The following is an 18,456-nucleotide window of genomic DNA, read 5'->3' on the forward strand; positions in this document are numbered from 1 at the left end:
GACATGATGAGACACCAGAAATCAGGATATTACTTCACACAAGGCATAGAGAAAAAGGTTGTGAAAAAGACGTCCGAAAAGAGTGACAGACATGTACCTTCATTTCTTTGTTTGAATTATTCCTACATTTTTTTAAGTTATCAGTGTACTATGCTATAGTGTTCTGCTTTTATATCAACTGAATCTGTTTTGTAATGTCAATTCCTTCCTTCTTCGGACCTGAAAGTGAAATTAAGGCCGATTATACTGACATATCATTATAATCCAGCAGGAAAGGCTTTGAATTTGAATGTTGGCATATTTGAAAATTAGCTAGTGAATGCACATGTTTGCCAACTGAATTTTTTTTTTTTTTTACTGAAGATGAGCATTTAAACTTAGTTGAAGTCGGTTTCTAACTTTCTATCCCAGTCAATGTTTACATTTTAAAAGCATTTTATTAAGTGTGCATCTGCCTGTTGGCCAAGACATTAGAGTAGGAACAATAATAAAAAATGTGTTAATCTCGCTACAGGACAAATTTGTCTTTGCTGTAAGGTGGAAAAAGAGTTCTTACTCAAAGTAGAACTGCAATAAAACATCTACTATTGTACAATTTGAAGTTTGGTTCTCTTCCATTGGGACCAGAAGTGAGTTTGGAAATTACTGTATAATGTTGAAAATTATGGAGGTTGGGGTTGGTCCGGCTTGTTTAGCCCTCAGAGTGCTTTTGGGACTCTATAAACTACTGATGAGCCAGCTGGAGACATTATGTGTTTCCCCTGCCACTGCCCATCCATCCAATTAAACCCTGCAGTCAGCCTTACAGCAGCAACACATACTGTGAGCACTTAGAGCGGGAAACGGTACAAGCATGTCTTCCAAGTGGAATAAATTAAGTATTATTGACTGCAGCCATCATTATCTCACAGCCATACTTGGCACTATGGTGTGAATGCAGCTGGTAAGAATAAACTACACACCACAGAAGGAAAGCAAACAAAACATAACTAACAGACACAGCTTGTTCTTAAAACAAGAACGCATGCCCCCAAAACCCCTCAGGGAATAAAGTGTATTATCAGGAACAAAAATAAATACATTTCATTGCTTAGTTAAGAACATGTTGTCCCATGACACCAACACTTTTCAACTACAGTGTGTGGTAGTTATACACTTTGAATAAAAGCACATCAGTCATGATCAAATAATCGCAAGACACAAGCAGATTTTTCCAAATTGAAATTCTTGAACTCGTGCAAATTTCATGTGCATTACATCACTATAGTAGCATCGCCCATTCAATCAGGGCTTACAACTGACGCACGTAGACTTAGTATCTTTCCACTGATTATGTCATTTTATCACACAACAAACTCCATTCCCCTGTTGGTTTGAACACACCTTTATTCTGAAAAGTTAATGCATTGCAATCATTTAGAAAAAAGAGAATACATAACGACTTCCTTGAAGGAAATCATGACCATGCACCATTTGCACATAGGTATTATCTGAAGGATTAATAAAAGACAAAAATACAAAATGTCATTAAAGATCATACACAATACTAACTACTTTTCAAATAGAGTCCCCAAATCACATAACGATTTGCACCGCTTTATTAGTTCCAAATCCTTCAGGCGTGAATTTGGCTCACAGCAACATTTGTAAGAGTGAATAAAATCGATCCACTCTTAATTCCCTGCGGAAAATTGTGAGCACGCTCGGCAGCGTCACACCTTTAATTTGTTCTAACAAGCAATAAGATGAGAAAACAATTCAAAACCCCCAACACAGGGCGCCTATATGCAATCAAATGCACAATCACGTAACGCAGACCACACATGCACGTAGACACTAAGAAAAATATACGCTGATGCAGAATGTTGTGAGTGGGTAAACATGGATCCCTCAAAGACTTGATATACACACAAGCACAAATAAACAGAAGAACTTCAAACATTGGCTCGTTAAAAGAACCTGTAGGGAAAGAAGAGGGAATGTTTAATAGTGTGGGCTTTTTACTCACACATTCTGACTTGTTGATAAATCAAAAGCTTTATTCTAGACACCTGAGTGTGAGTTTTCTTTCACATCTATTTTCAGAATAAGGCGATTAATTAATTTGTGTAAATAGGTTTATCCTATAACACAAACGAAACGCTTTGATTTCTGTACAGGTGAAGGTTACTGGTCAGATTGAAAGTATTTTGGAATCTGGAATCATCTGCATAAAGACTGAACAAATGATGATGCTGCAGTCGAACCCTAGCATTGCAAACTTGCAGCGTTGAACACTGTTTTTAACAGTTGTTGGACACATCTTTTATGATTTAGTTGTAGACAATCCATGATGAATCTGTGGACAGAGAGCAAAGCATACTGGAAAAAAAAAAAGTTGGTGAGGTGTAAAGTGAGAAAAAAAAGGAGAGGTGATGGGCGGAACGCATTTTAGTCATTGTAAGGTGAAGGACAGTAACAGGAACAATGAGGAGCAGTTGTATAATACTCAGAATTAGCCATGTGTGTACATAATTAACAAACACAACCCCCAGTGGAAGAGGTGCTATATCATTGGCAATAATGGGAGTCTGAAGGAACTGTCTAATTATCATGAACCACAAAAACACAAGGATGCACTCCTACATGCCCGACACACACACACTCAATGCATATAACAAAAATGTCCAGCTGCACTGTCAGGCATGCAGGACTATTTCAAACATTCTTGATGGTTCCTTCATATTATCCTCCACCCTCAGTACAGAGGAGCTGGTTTGCTATCCTGTGCTGTTATAACAGACTGAATATTTACAGCCATATAACATTCCATTCAGAGCTCTCACAGGATTGGGGGGGAAAGCCATGGGCATACTGAGCTCTGGATGAAAATAAATTAAGAGGGAGTAGTTGTTACCAGCCCCACCTCTTCTTTAAAGGTACTCTTCAGTGTAGAATCCTGAGGGAGTCTTTCTTTATGAGGATTTCATTTTTACCTTGATATAAAAATAAAGGTGAAAATATTTCACTTTGGACAGGCACTTGGTTTTGAGTGGTTTATCTAGCAGGGCATTCTTTCAGTGTTGTCAAGAGAGGCTCTCTTTAGTGAAGAGGGAGACCTACTGCTGTTACACTGTACTTGAACTGCTGGGTAGTCATTGAAACAGCATGAACCAAAACAATGCATGTGTTTGTGTGGGGGGGGGGAAACTAAGTTATCATGAGTCACTGCTTGTTCATCTCAAATTTGACTCTTAGCAGGTTTTTTGATAGCACTTAGCCTTACCACTTAATGTAGTGATAACAAGGAGCAATGGAGGATCGCAGTTTTTATTTAGGAGAGAAGAGCCATATAAAGCAAAAAGCACCTGTAAGTATAAAACAGTCACTTCCTGGAAACACAAATTAAAGTTTGCAGATCAACTAATTGAAATTCCCTGCAAGCTAGCAGGAGGGGGTGGTGACGTTTATATCCTGCGGCCAGCACGAGGCCATAGACTGCATGCAGACGACCAGTGCGATCCCAATGAAACGGCTGAAACATAGAAACCCTCACAACTCAGAGTTCTGTTAAGATGCATAATGTAGCCCACATGAACCACAAAGCATGCACAGAGGTAAGTAACACACACATACACCCTGCATTAGGATGGTTTCACAGGATCACCCATTACCCCCTTTTCCAAGTGTCCAAGTTGCTAATGGTTTTGGATCCCTTTCAGCGGTTCTGTCCATTAGCTGGCTGACACACTCTGCTGACTAAACACAACACTTCCACTGCCCTTGTCCTCCGTTCCTCTCACACACCGCCTCACTCTGAGAGATGAAAGTAGCCCTAAAGTTTGTGTTGTGTTTCTCTATGTACGTATCAGTATCAGAATCAGAAATACTTTATTAATCCCAGGGGGAAATTTGTGAATTTGTATGTCTGCTTACACAGAGTACAGGTGAGTATGCCGTACTATGCCGTATAATGAGATTGCCGATTGTGTTCCAGCAATCAGGAAGTGGTAAAAAGAAGATGAGCACGGAGAGCAGCGGATAAATAGTCAGCAACTGGCTGTTAGACCTTTTCAACTAATTGAAGGAACAGTCTAATTTCGTATTCTTACTCATTGTATAAGGAACACTACATTTTAGTTACTTTAACTTTTATTTCCTGTCTTGTTAGGGGTCTACGTTTGGTGCAAATTATGTTCCTATATTCAAATCTCTTTTTTTTTTTCCATTACCACTGAATGCAAACAGGTTAAGATGACTGACAGGCACAGACCTAACAATGAATATGTAAAGGAATAAATAAAAAACGTTTTTTTTTTCTCCACTTGCTACTGCAGTGTCCAAGCAAGGAGACTGGCTGTATATGCCTGATGAACAGTAGAGACTACAAGACTTGAATACACACCTGGAGGAACACTCCAGACTTGCTGCACAACCAGAGTCAGGCCCCACACTGAGCTTTATGGGCAGAACTTTGCACCACGTCCTTCAGAGAATGCCAAAGAGCACTGGCTTCACAGTCAATCAATACCTCCTCCTTTGTGAAAAGAGAGAAAGGCTCCTGCTGCATGCATGTCAAAGCGGATGTGTGTGATTGGGAAGAGCCCAGACAATGCATGAAGAAACCAGCAGAGATAAACACACGTACATGCAAACATTCAAATGTTGATTTTCACAAAGGAATGAGAGTGTGTACACGTTCTATCCATCAACCAGGCGTCAGAAATACAGGAGCATATAGGGTGCCTGATTAGTTGTAAAATCTATAAATCAGATTTTACTCTTCCTGTCCGCAAGCCTGCAAAAAAAAATGTTCTGCATGCATGCGCGTGTGGATGTTTCTCTTTTGGCATGTACTCAATCACAATCCCTGTCTAGCCCCGACACAGATTACAGATCGGAAACTGATCTGCGATCAGCCACGCAGTAATCCCCTCCATGTTGGGCCTCATCATTTTATCACTGGACGACCGATAGAAAAGCCAGCAGACAGAATGAGCTTTTATTAAGTCATGATATCAACACTAATTCGCAGACATAAAAATGTAAAAAAATCACTTTATAGAAAAGTCACACAGAGTGAATTTCAATGGTGTGCACTCATGAGCAAACAGTTTAAACAGGAATTAATGAAATTCTAAATGAGTCAACTGAGCTGCTGAAGGATTGACCTGATTCATCCTGTTAATGTCTTGAATCTTGTCATTGACTCATACTGCAGCTACAAATTCAGCTTATTGTTAATAAACTCACGCAACATATATTCATTTGTAATTTGATTTCTTTCAATGAGGGCCGGATTAACTGGGATTCTTTTTCTGGGAGAGCATAGTGGCCATGAGAGGAGGGATGGTTGCAAAGAATTGAAGACTGTTTGGCCTCATTTTTCATAAGCAAGACATGTTTCATGTTTATTTGCTGTAGTTCCAGCTGTAAGAAAGTCGGAGCTGTGGCAGCACAGTACATTGGTCTGTAATTGCAGAGGCAGAGTTGTTCCAAATGAACCAAAGCAAGCATTGCAGGAATCAAATTTAAGGTACTGTTCCTTTCTAAAAGGAACTTTTTAAATCATATGAGTAAAGGCACAAGAAAGAAGAATGTAAGACATCTTTTCCTGTTTCTTTAAGAAGTCACCCATCAAAACTTGAATGCCTTATTGTATCATTCACTAGATGACCTGTGACACCTTTATTTGACTTTTTGCAGTGATATTTATCTCCTGTTTTAAGTAATACAAGATGACTGAAAATGCATTTGAATAGTATTTCCCACTACAATCCCAACACAAGTGCTGGAACTATTTTTCTCTCATGCTATTTGCTTTTATTTTCAATTGAATATTTATTGTTTATTAAAAACATTTTGTAAAGCACTGTGAATTGACGTGGTGTATGACACGGATAGAATTCACTACCTCCCTCTTGCCTTCAGTGATATGCTAAATGATAGAAATCGAGACAGAATAATTTATAAACAGCAGGAACAGATAGCAAGAAAAGAAGTGACACAATGGTTGAGCAAAGTCAGATGATGTAGATATGAATAGGAAAGCGATATGAAATAAGAAAGACACAAGGTTGCATTCGACGTCAAAGAAAAATGGTCTGAGGTATGAAATGGAGGAATGAGGGAAGAAGAGAGACACAATGAAAGAAAAATACAGAAGGGGGCAGGGGGGAAGACAGGTGTAAGAAAAGTAAAAGAAGAAGCAGTGACCCCTGTCTGACTGTAATCTCAGCTCACACTGTAACAGAACCTTGAAGCAGAGCTAATGGACCACATCCACATCTAACCTCAACCATCTCGTTTTGCTTTTGGTCCACACAGAGCCATTTGTTACACTCTAAACTAGCTGTTGGCACACACATACACACACATACACACACACACACACACACACACACACACACACACACACTGACAAAAACAAGAGTGTGGGTTTTCTGAGGGGACTCTTTGCCTCCCAGCCAAACTCGCACACACTAACATGTGTCAGAGATGTTTTGTGTACAGACAATTAAGCAAACGGAGTTCCAGCACATGTACTGTACACATATTTAAACCCTGATGCACAAGCAAGTGGAAGACCTCAAGTTGTGAAAAAGAGGAACAAACCCTGCAGTTTCCTCGAGTGTCCACTTAAGGCTGGCCTGCAAAAAAACAATCCCCCCCCGATACTAGCTCATTCATTATCTAATGAATTAGCTACATGTGTTCACTGTTTACCTTTGATAACTTGGTTTTTGCAAACACTACACTTCCCTCCATCACCAGCCTCTTGCTCAAATGTGTTCGCTTCTGGCTACAGAAAAGCAACATGATTGGACCCTATTTGCAAACATGTTAATGTTCCACTGCTTGCCTTAATGACAGGCTACAGTGTTTGTCAATGTCATTGATGGTACATACAAGTGAAAATTAGAATGATTGTGAATGATTATGTGGTTGCTTTGGTTTGATTGACTGTGTTGTGATCTGAAACCTGGCTTGGCAGAAGACGTGAATTTCCTTGGCGCTGACTTTTACAGAACTGTTATCTCTGCTCCATTATTGGCAAAGCTCGGAGAACAAAATATTCAGGAGGCGGCTTCAAATTTTCTGCCAAGGCACAGTGTCGGATACAAACAAACCAGAACCAGACACTATATGTAAGAAAGATAAAACCAATTAAAAAAAAGTTAAAACTGCATGACAAATTATACTCATATGCCACACCATGCTGATCACTGAGTAACCTGATGAGGGCTTTTGGAGTTTTTTTTTTGCTACTAACAGGCTAATGTTTGTGAGTTGTCTAAGATTGTAAAGGGAAGACAAGGATCACACTGTACAAACAACAATTTTTCTATAGTCCAAAAACTGAAAGCGTACATAACAGTTTGCGTTAAGTTAGTTTCATGAGTCGTACTCTTCTCAGGGATTACATGGTGGTGTTTTTAAAAGTTTCGGCCATTTGAATAATATTTTAAAAGGAATTCATTGCACTTATATTAGTGTTGAGCAATATGAAAGGCTTCAGGTTCTATTCAAAGGTCTCAGTGGCCTGGCTCCAACACTTGATGTGTAGGGGGGATCTACACTTCAACAGTTGGATGATGTGTAGCCTGCACTCAAAATCAAAGTAATTCTCTTATTCACAGGTACCTTAGTGACCCAGTTCGCTCGATTTTAACAGGAGCACACAATACATGCAACTACACACAGTGACACACAATATTTTGAACACCCCAAGTCATTTCCTCTAACACAAATCCTCACATACAGGTCATTCAAACACACATGGGGAAGACAAAGTTGGCCAGGTGTGCATCCAGTACACGCATTCAGAGATGTTTTTCTCACTATAAAAGTCAAATGGAGGAAGATGGGTCATTATTTATTAACGTTGTACACATGACAGAGAACACACAACTACTTTTTGCTCTCCCAGTGGCATTCCTTCTTTTTATCTTCTCTGTAAGCTTTCTAATTTCACAAAGAGACACACACACACACACACACACACACACACACACACACACACACACACACACACACACACACACACACACACACACACACACACACACACACACACACACACACACACACACACACACACACACACACACACACACACACACACACACACACACACACACACACACACACACACACACACACAGCCAGGAAATGCAGATATTGTAGCATCACTCTACCTAAAAAGAGAAACAAACAAACAAAGATATGAAAGTAATGTTTTCCAAGTGAGTGACTGGCTGGATACAGTATGTTCCAATTCTACCTCTCTGCTTCTCCTCAGAGTCTAAAGAGAAAAAGCTGGAGGATTTTTTTTTTTTTTCCAATGGATGTAGTCCAAAGATTAATTCATTTAATCTTAGGCTGTAAATGGGGCATTCAAGCAGCTTCAAAATCAAATTGAATGCAAAAGATGTGAGTAATGCCATTTGTCTTAGCTGTTGCACAATTCCCCTTTAACACAGCACTCTTCAACATGAGCTAGATTTCTAACATCCCTTATGCCATGAAGGGATGTGTGCACAGACACATGCAAGCACATGCACGGTCTCATGAACACACAGTCTCTCTCTCATGCACTTTTGCACATATGTATGTCTACTGTACATATGGAGTGACAGAGATGGAGAGTGGAAAGGCACAGTTGGACTCATTATCAATTTACAGAGTATGTATGTGGATGTGGATGTGTGCGTGTGTGTGTGTGTGTCTGTGAGTGCCAGTGAGACAGCTGAACAGATGCTGTAGTGCATTTTTTGTTTCTGTGTTATCCCCATATTCGTCACACTAACCACCAGGCATGTGCATTAATGTTGCAGAATATGGGACTCGAAAGAGAAGTAAAATTAGTAGTTTAACCCAACATAAACACTAAGTTAAGATATTGGTTTTTGTATTGTTTACTCATCCACAACTCTCAGTTAATGTATCAGTAATCAATCACCAAACCAGTTCCAGTTAATAAATGAATCCCTTGTGTTTTACTTTAATCCATACCGAAACAGAAAATGATGCATTGATGTTCTGCCAAGTTCTCTAGATATAGAGATTTTCAGTCACTTTTGCACAGAAATACATGCATTCATTAGTACATTTACAACCTTTTACAATGGAGGATAAGACGATGGCTAAAGATCAGGAAAAGCGCCTGACCACACATGGTTGGCACCACAGCAGCACCTTGGATTCAGTATCTGGCTGCAGCTTGACCAGACACACAGAGAAAATGATGGGCAGTGTTTTTAGGGTGGGATGCCAGAGAGGGATTGTGTCCTCATTGTTGCACTACAGACTCATTGTTTGATATTTGGACACAAAACAACACAATCTGACTAATACCCTTTCTAGCACTGGATGGAGTTCAAAAACATGTACAAGGTGCCTATCTCTGCCCAGTTTTATTTTGACACTGTTGTTTTGACTCTGATGATGTGGCTCAGGTTAACTTAAACAGCTTTTAACTCTTCTGATAACTCCAACACCCTGCAGCTTAATAAAAGCACTCCCACAAGAGCAGACCAGGTTTGTATTAAATCAGACGGCTTCCTGTTACTGATTAAAAGGATACATTTAATACTGAAGCTCAAGATTTCTATCTCAATGTGCACAGCTTTTGGAAAACGTTTGGGCCTTTCCTAATCTTACAGCCTAATCAAGTAAAAAATAAATATGGGATGGTTTAGGGTTGTTTTGTCAAGTTTGTGTCAATCAGCGTCAGCATATCATCCTCTGTCTAATGACTTGATAAAGATGATATGGATTACATTAAAAAAAGGACAAACAGCACAGCGACTCTGAATGAAAAAAAAAGAGGCTACATGGGTTCTTAACTGTGACACATACACATAAAATATTCCACTTTTGTTTTAATAGTTAAAAAATTTGAGACATGAGTGCAGTGTAAGAAATAAAAATCGTGGCTACAAACATGAACAAATTATTTTGAGTGCTTTGGAAACGGCAAAATTAAAATTGTCTTAAATGATCTAGTCAAATTGGTTTGTATATTACTTTTAAGTGGAAAAAAATGGCTTTGCAGTCTCAGAATCTTGCTTCTTCTTATGTTTGAGCATCTTCAGTCATTGCTAAGAAGGCTCAAAGGGTTTCAAAGGCTAAAACGTCACGTCATCATTCAAGTGTCCTTACCTGCCCAGTGCTGATTGGGCACTTTCTTCTGCCCGACAACTTTGAATTGATTTATAAACTTCATGCCAGTTCAGAGCTACGGAGATTCCAAAAGGTTAAGTGAGGTTGAGCCCAAAGCTACAACTGAAAAAATAAACAGGGGATAACAGGCTAACCAGTTTACAATGTTTTTGATTTTATTTTGCTGATCTCCATTTTTATTTCTGAGACTTACACACTTGTCTTAAGTTTATATCCAGTTCCAGTTCATTTGAGCTTTTTTATTTGCTTTTTTTCCATCCTGCATCCCCTTAATCTCCATGTTCACACCATAAAGCCAAGTCTAATTCTGTGCAGTAAGTGAAACTGAAGTGCGCATTCACATCAACTGAAGAGCATTTATGTTGGCTATTATATGACTAATTGAGCTGTAAAAGAAAGCCAGGTACTTCCAAAGGGAACTGCAGTATCAGGTGACAGCATGGTCCATTCTCTGACTCACACACCGGCTGCCCTCTGATGCAGCGTCAGATTATGACAATAACACTAATATTGAATGGCAAAGTGTCAGAGAGAATCTCTCGCCTCCTGACCGTCTTCCCCCGAGCTGTCTCTCCTCATCCGTCTATCTGTGATAAACGTCGCCTCTTTCTCTAACTGTCCCTCTCTCTTCCTCCGCCTATCATGCAATCCCGCTCTCCATCTCAGAGTCACTTGTCTAACGAGGTGGACAGATTCTGACGGGTCCTAATGAGAACACATTCCACTAGAATAACTTTCAGATCCTATAATTCACAAATGGGCATACACACACTTCTACACACAGTCATGATGGGAAATGCAAAAAAAAAGTGATTTCTGTATCTCTACATGCAGAATTACCTAATAATGCACCTGTACTATGGTGCCAAATATGGAATCAGTTTTAAAAAAAATGTATGTGAAGTCTGAAACACTTCCACATAAGGAGGACAGAGGAGGAATAGAGCTCATTTGTGAGCTGCATGATGTGGGCCCATGTGTGTGAGTGTGCATTTTTACATTACAGAATTGTTAAGGGACTTACGCTGCAGCACTTGTCAGAGCACATTTGTGTCAGTGCGGTTATGCTCCCGTGATGAAACATAGAAAGCCCTGCAGTACCATCACTTCAGAGACAGAAATTCCAATTCGGGAAAGAGACCGATACTGCAGTCTGAGAATAAATCTAAAAACGAAAACAGTCATGGTGCTGTGACAGTTTTTTTTTTTTTTTACTTAGAGATGTCTTTCATGCTTTAAATCCAAAACATTAAAAGGAAATCTACAAAACGCTTCATTTTAATGCTTATATTTTAGCCATTTATTGCTTTTTGCAATGGTTAAACAACAAATTAATGGTCGTATTCAAGGCCTTTTATAGCTCGTATTATCATAATGCATTCCTTTGAAATTTGTTAAGTTATTCTTTCCAAGCCAAATCTATTTCCACTTATTTTGTGCCACTGTGAAATGAAGTGCCTCTGCTTCCTTGTGCTCAGAAAATAGAGTGCCTTTTAAGAAAGCAGTGACTTGTGGGTCAAGCAATTGTGTCTCAGAAGGGCTGTCATGATTTCCTGTTTCAGTGGGTTGAAATATTCATACGCTGATGGGGCAAGAAAAAAATTAAAAGCTGTATGGGAGTGAAAGAGGACACTGCAGAAGGGGAGGGTCTGTTTGGCTGAGATCCATGTCAGTGTTGTTGTTGCAGTGAACACACACACACAACACACAATCAGACAGACAGGGTGGGGGATGCTTAGAAAGTTTGCATGAGTAGATGTATTACCTTACTCCCTTTAAAAGCGATGAGTGAGGACTTTTTTTATTTAACAGATTTGTGATCAGTAGGAGAAAAAGAAGGGACAGATTGGGAGGACAGAGGTATCAAATAAAGTAGAAAAAAAGCCATTATGGCTGGGTGATGAAACCACAGAGGAGAGCCAAGTAGGGAAGGAAGGAATTAGAGATAGTAAGGTCAAGAAAAAGGGCAGGAGACTGGTCAGGAAAAATAACATACTGTAATCAACTGATGGGAGAAACACTGAGAGGAAGAAGGGTAAATGAGTAGACGGGAGAAAGAAGAGTTAGAGATGTGACAGTATAACATTTTCTTTGTGAGGCAGAAACAGAGGAGAGGGGAGCAAAAGTTGGAAGAGAACTAGCAAAAAAGAGTTGAGGGAGATGTTTTTTTTTTAAAGAACAGAGTGAAAAGGAGCAATTAAGAAGACTCAAGCGGGCGGAAGGGAGCAGTTTAGACGGAGGACAACAAGGTAGACGAGAAAAATGGAAGTGCAATTAACATCAAGACATTGTTTTCCAGCTCTGACTCACTTGACGCCATGCGTGATAAATGTGGACACGTACACAAACCAATCAACAGGCATGTGTACACATGCAAATAGTATGACCAGACGAAACGAAACAACACATATTGAGATGATCTAATCTAAGCCCTAGCCCTAATCCAATTATAACCATCTCCCACTGGGAAAGACCACACACATAAACAGACACACACACACATAAGACCAAACACAAAAACTCAAGACACACGAAGGCATCAGGTTTACCTGTGTGTTGGTTTCAAGACAATTATAGCATATCTGGCTGACATTTTCCAAACAGTGACTGATCATATGATTAGAATCTGTGACTCATGTGTTTGAAATGTGACTGTGGTAGGAGTGTGAGGATATTCCAGATTGTTATATTGTTTGCAGCAGATCATCCACATTAAATCTTAAAATAAGACACTTTGATGAAGTAGCTTCAGACAAATTGACCTCCTTCAGTGAGACCCAGGGGAAATATAAAGAAGAACTATTAATGCTTCTAACATAACGTGGAACATTTGTGTTGGCAGAGGGATGCAGCTAAATGTGTTATTCTTGTTTCATGTTGAGCACACAGTGGTATGAAAGTGACTTTAAAGGCATAGCATTGCAGTGTAGTGCATGAAAAGAAGTTGAAGTACAGCAAAGCATGCTGTGATAGGAATACAGTTTGGTTCACTGAGGCTAATATAACGTATGGTAACAGTGAAAATGCACATTTGGAAAATGGTAAATGGACTTGAGCTTGTATAGCGCTTTTCTAGGCCTCTGCCATGCGAAGAATTTTTACACCGCAGATCACACGTGTTTGTAAAGTATCAATCAGAATTAACTAATTCCTCCTGCCCCCAACCTCCCGGTTGAGAAACGACCAACTCTACCATTGTATTATAGTTTATTGTAAATGATCCCAATCGTATTATTTGTAAGAATATATGGCCATGGTTGTTTTTCCTCAGATTTAGTTTTTGAAGGTGCTTCTGTGATGAAGCTGTCACTGAGAGTTCTGAGCATGTTCACCATTTTGCACATGCACTACACAAATGTCAGTGTGTGGTGGTGGTTGCCTGATAAATGAGTCACCTTGGAAAGCCTTCACAGGACATGAGGATTTAAGAAAAAAGTGGGGCCGGGCTGATCAACAAAGGTTCAGTCACTGAATGGTGGTAGCACTGATTACATTTCAAAGCGTGTATTTATGAATGAAATTGATCTACAGCTTCTGCAAAATGTTGTATAACTAATACGTCATTTACATGAAGTTTACTGGAACCCAACACTGGGGGTTTAACTGAGGTTCACCCCTCAAATGACCTGGTATGCTTACTGACATAAGAAAAGGGAAATCAGATTTTATATCTGGCCGGCACTTGGGCATCCTTCAGCCAACCACAGTGTCACTGACACAAAGAGACATCCTTTACTTTTCACTACTGGTGGTGAGGATGTAAAAATTCCCTTCCTGATCTATACACAGGGAGAGATGAGCAGCAATGGACAAATGGTGTGGTCAAAATAGATTTGAAATGATACTGGAATGAAACTTGAAACTGATGGAAGCTTTAAGCCAGGCTTCCCTTGGAGAAAATCCCTGGATTACTGCTTTTTAGAGCCATGCACTAACATTAAAATCAATATACAAATGGACAAAACACATCTACAAAAGTGCAAAATGCATTTTCATTCATCTCTGATTGTATTTGGGAGACTCTGCATTGTCAGTTGGTCAACCAGCTCACTGACTTTGAGTCCGAGTGTGTTTGCCATAGTAGAATGGAAATGTTCATCATTTTGAGTCCATGCCTCAGCTCATTGGACATAATATTGTGTTTCAGAAACCACTCCCCAAGGAGGGATCAAGTCAGCACTCAGATTTAAAGGGAAAATTCCCCATTTGCATTAAGCTTTGTATCATCAGAAACCTGCTAGTATTTTTGAATGGTCGTGCATCCCGCCCTCATTTTCCCCTGAGATAGGAAATCTTTGTATTTTTAAGTCTGAGAAGGAGCTTCCAGTGATGCAAAAATATAAATTTTGCGTCATTGGAAGCTGTTGTGGTTAGCAGGGTGAAACTACAACGCTAGTTCCTCAGATTGTCAACCACTGAAGCTACAGAGCTATCACAGATCAGTGGGTGGGAACTCACTCCCAGAATCAAAACTTAACGTTTGCCATATTGCTTGGAAGCTATGCTAACAGGCTCTATGGAGAATGCTGGTAATGGCGAAAAAATATAAATATAGCGGCGAGACGGCTGCTGCCGACAGGCCGGGCTTGTGTTTTGGCTGCTGCCCGCAGGTGCTGCCGCTGGCTGCTGGGACCTCTGCTGGCTGCAGCAGCCGAAAAACAAAACCAGCCTGTCGGCAGCAACCGTCTCACGGCTATATTGCTGCCGCGGCGGTGAGGACGAGGGCCGGCTCGAGCTGGGGCGGGCTGGTAGTGTTGGTGCTCGCAGTGTTTGCCTATGGACACGGTCTGTTTTCTGCCAGGAATTTCCAAGATACCAATTCCTTCTGGAAGAAATCTCTGAATCAGTTGAGGAAATGGCCTTATGTGTTAAAGTAAATATGTCTGTAAACCTGACCTTAGTGGGAGTGGCCTGCGGTGCTGTGCATTCTGGGATTTGGTGTCTTCCATCCACATGAGCCAAAAAGACACTTTCTGCCTTTTCTCGGCCAAGAAGGCACCAACTTCAAAATTAATTTCAGATTTCTATTACATATATGACCCAAAGTCAATACAGATTCTGCTTATTTGCACTTCTGGTGAGATGCCAAACCTCATTTCGTTACTCTATACTTGTATATGTGTAATGACAATAAAGTTGAATCTCATCTCATCTCACCTCATCTCATTCATGTTTCAACGGGTGAAGTATCCCTTTAAGCTCAGAGGTGGAACTGGTGGTCCCATTCAACATGCTGTTAGTATGACGCTCTGTCTTTCTCTCTCACACACACACACACACACACACACACACACACACACACACACACACACACACACACACACACACACACACACACACACACACACACACACACACACACACACACACACACACACACACACACACTATCTTGCAAATCCCACATCGATCCTTTAATATTACAGTTGAATTACGCTTATTATTGCCACTGCAAAGGAGCTTATGTTTTCCATGCTGGCTGTCTCTATCTTTGTCTGTCAGCAGGATTTGAGAAAATCCATTGCCAGGATTTTAATTTAACTTAACCCATTCAATTTTTGACAAAATCAGACTAACCCAAATGCAATTTTCTGTTTCAGTTGCTCTTAGTGTTATGATACCAAGCTGCCATAACAGTGATATTATTTATACTATTCATTAATAAAGTATGTCAAGTATTTCCAATGTAAAATAACATTAAAAAATAAAAAAAATAAAAAAAACAACCAAGATCCTGATACGGCACAACCATAAGAAGACCAGACGCCTTGATTGTGGTATGTGCTCTATGAGTAACCGTGCTGTTTATTTTTCATGACATAATGATGACATGATGGATATTGTGAGGGTTTGAATTATGCCTTCCATAAAATGTACACTGTAAATGCTTTCCATAAAGGAAATAATAAAGTTGTATATAAAGTGCTTTTGCATCTATCAAGTCTTAGGTTGATCTAAACAGATTCAGCTTTGTGAAACAGAAACGCACTGCTCTCTTCCCTTTTTTTCCTCATTTCAGTGCACGCAACGCGCTCAAACGGCTCGCGATGCCGTCTCTCTGTAGTCTGTCTGACGGGATGATTAATGAGGTGCGTCCCCGGACACGTTCAGCCGGGACCCGAGAAGCCCCGGCGTTCACCGGGGAATCAGTCACGCGGTCACACCGGCTCAGTCACTGTCGGCGACACCGGAATAACACCGAACCAAGTGTGGACGATTCCAGAACACAGAACCGAGTAGAAGTGTCTCCTTTGCGATGGGCAGGCCAACCAAGGAGATGGTACATTTCAGAATATACCAGTGGATATGAGGAAGAAAAGAAGAGTAAGCCTGCCCTACACCTATGGAACAGGCTATTTCTCTGAACTTATGAGTTTAGAGTGTTAAGTACAAATAACCATTAGCCAAGGACTTGTTAAATATGGATTAATTAAAGTTAGTTTAGGGCCTCAACAAACTTTCGATGCTAAAACTGGAAGTTTTAAGCCAAATAAATATAATAAAGGTATAATAAATACATCAGGGTATTCCAAATATTTAACTGTAAAAAAGACCTGACTTGGTAAACGTGGAGAGACTAGGCTAATCAAACTTCAAATATAAAACGTCATAACTTCATAAACTTCGTTATAACATCCTGTATCAGAGTGCTCAAGAACAGGTTCTAAATGTGAAATGTGTTCCGATGGGTAGCTTACAAATGTAAACTTTGAGCTTCCACGAAGTTTATTACTGCGCGTTTGTAAGACTGTAATATTTCTGAATTGTAATATACAATGGGCAAAAATGTCCAATTGTCTAAAAATGAATGAAACAAGCGTTAAACCAATGATGTAAATCCTTGAAAAACCCCAAAAATCGAAAAAAAAAATGAAATGGACTTAAATTTGCGTGATAATTTTAAATGGTTAGTCTCTTTAATTGATTCTTCCTTGAAATGAAAATTCACAACAAAAAAAAAGCAGACCACCACTGACACAGTGAAATGTCAATAACCCAGCTCTATCTGGACTCCCTGAAAACAAGGGATCAAAATCACTAAACCAGCACTGAAATCTAGGCTCCATAGATCCAGAGGATGTAGCTCCACACTCGGGAGGAGATAACCCTCTCTCCTCTCCCCTGATGTGGACCCTTGAGCTCCGTAGAGCCACAAGCTGACACCTCGGTGGGATACCTACAGCCCCGCCGGTAAACACACCGCCCGTGCCTCACACAAGCTCGACCTGCTTCCCCAACCACAGCCAGAGTCACCCCTCAACACATCCAAAAGAAAGAAAAAAAAAAAAAAAAAAAAAACTTACGGGTTGTTGGCACAGCTCCGTGCACAGCGCTGACAAGGCTGAAAATCCACAACGCGACCTGCAATAACAACGTCAATCCCCGGGCAGGACGGTACCGGGGCATATTCACGACCGGAGTGGACGCAGCACAATGGTAGAGAGGGAGAGAAAACACTTAGAGAAAAAACAAACAGCTGGGAGTAGGTAACGCCGGTCGGTCCGTCACACTTGTTTCGCAGCAGAGGACTGGCAAGAGGAGCCTGGTTGCACGGACTACCTCTTTTTGCGCTCTCTCTCTCTCTCCTCCACTGTATGTGTATATCTCTCTCGCTTTCTCTGTCTCTCCCTGTGCGTGTGTGCCTCTCACTCTCCAACAAAGAGATGAAGTAAGGATCGCGCCGTAACAGACTGACATGTGCTTGCAAGCGCAACGCACTCCTCCCTGCAGTGATCGTGCCTCCTCATTCAGCGATTCCCGGTTAAAAAGCAATAACAGCGAGGTCCCCCCCACTTGCGCAGGGTGGGACTGACCGGGTGTGACTGTAGGGTACAGTACAGCCTCCAGGAGTTCAGAGAAGCAAGGCTGTGCGCAGCTCCAAAAGCACCGAACTGCTGTCTCCACTCCAGCGCTCCTGTGCGCTGTCCATGGTGCTGAACTTTTCTTGGTCTTTCCGCGCCTCTCTCGCCATCTCTCTTCCTCGTTCTCTCCCTCGTCAAATGTCTTTCCGTTTCGGCCAGACAGTGCCCCCTTCATAGGTGGTGGTGGCCTTGTGCTGTGAGCATCAGTCTCTCTAAAAAGAGAAATCTTGAAAAAAATAGATGGAAAACCATCCCTTCTGACATTAAGTTTCAAGTCACATGTTTTACGTTTTCCAAAGAATTGCAGTTAAAGATCTCATACATTAAAGGTATGAATAAGCAAAGTGAGGAGATATTCCTCAAATAAGGAAAACTTTGCAGATATTACATCCAACCTCACACCATGTGGGTAAAACATGCAAATGAATCT

General features: G+C 40.6%; 1 protein-coding gene across 1 annotated transcript in view; it reads right to left on the reverse strand.

Moving 5' to 3' along the window:
* The window catches only part of LOC109999178 (contactin-associated protein-like 2), a 237,167-nt gene extending 219,098 nt beyond the window's left edge, over positions 1-18,069 (reverse strand). The window contains exon 1 of the mRNA XM_065948795.1: positions 17,469-18,069. Within this exon, the coding sequence (XP_065804867.1) occupies positions 17,469-17,571 (103 nt within the window). The 5' untranslated portion in view covers positions 17,572-18,069. The remainder of the gene's footprint in view (positions 1-17,468) is intronic.
* Between the last annotated feature and the right edge of the window lie 387 nt (positions 18,070-18,456).

This window comes from Labrus bergylta, chromosome 20 (assembly GCF_963930695.1).
Source record: "Labrus bergylta chromosome 20, fLabBer1.1, whole genome shotgun sequence".
NCBI lineage: Eukaryota > Metazoa > Chordata > Actinopteri > Labriformes > Labridae > Labrus > Labrus bergylta.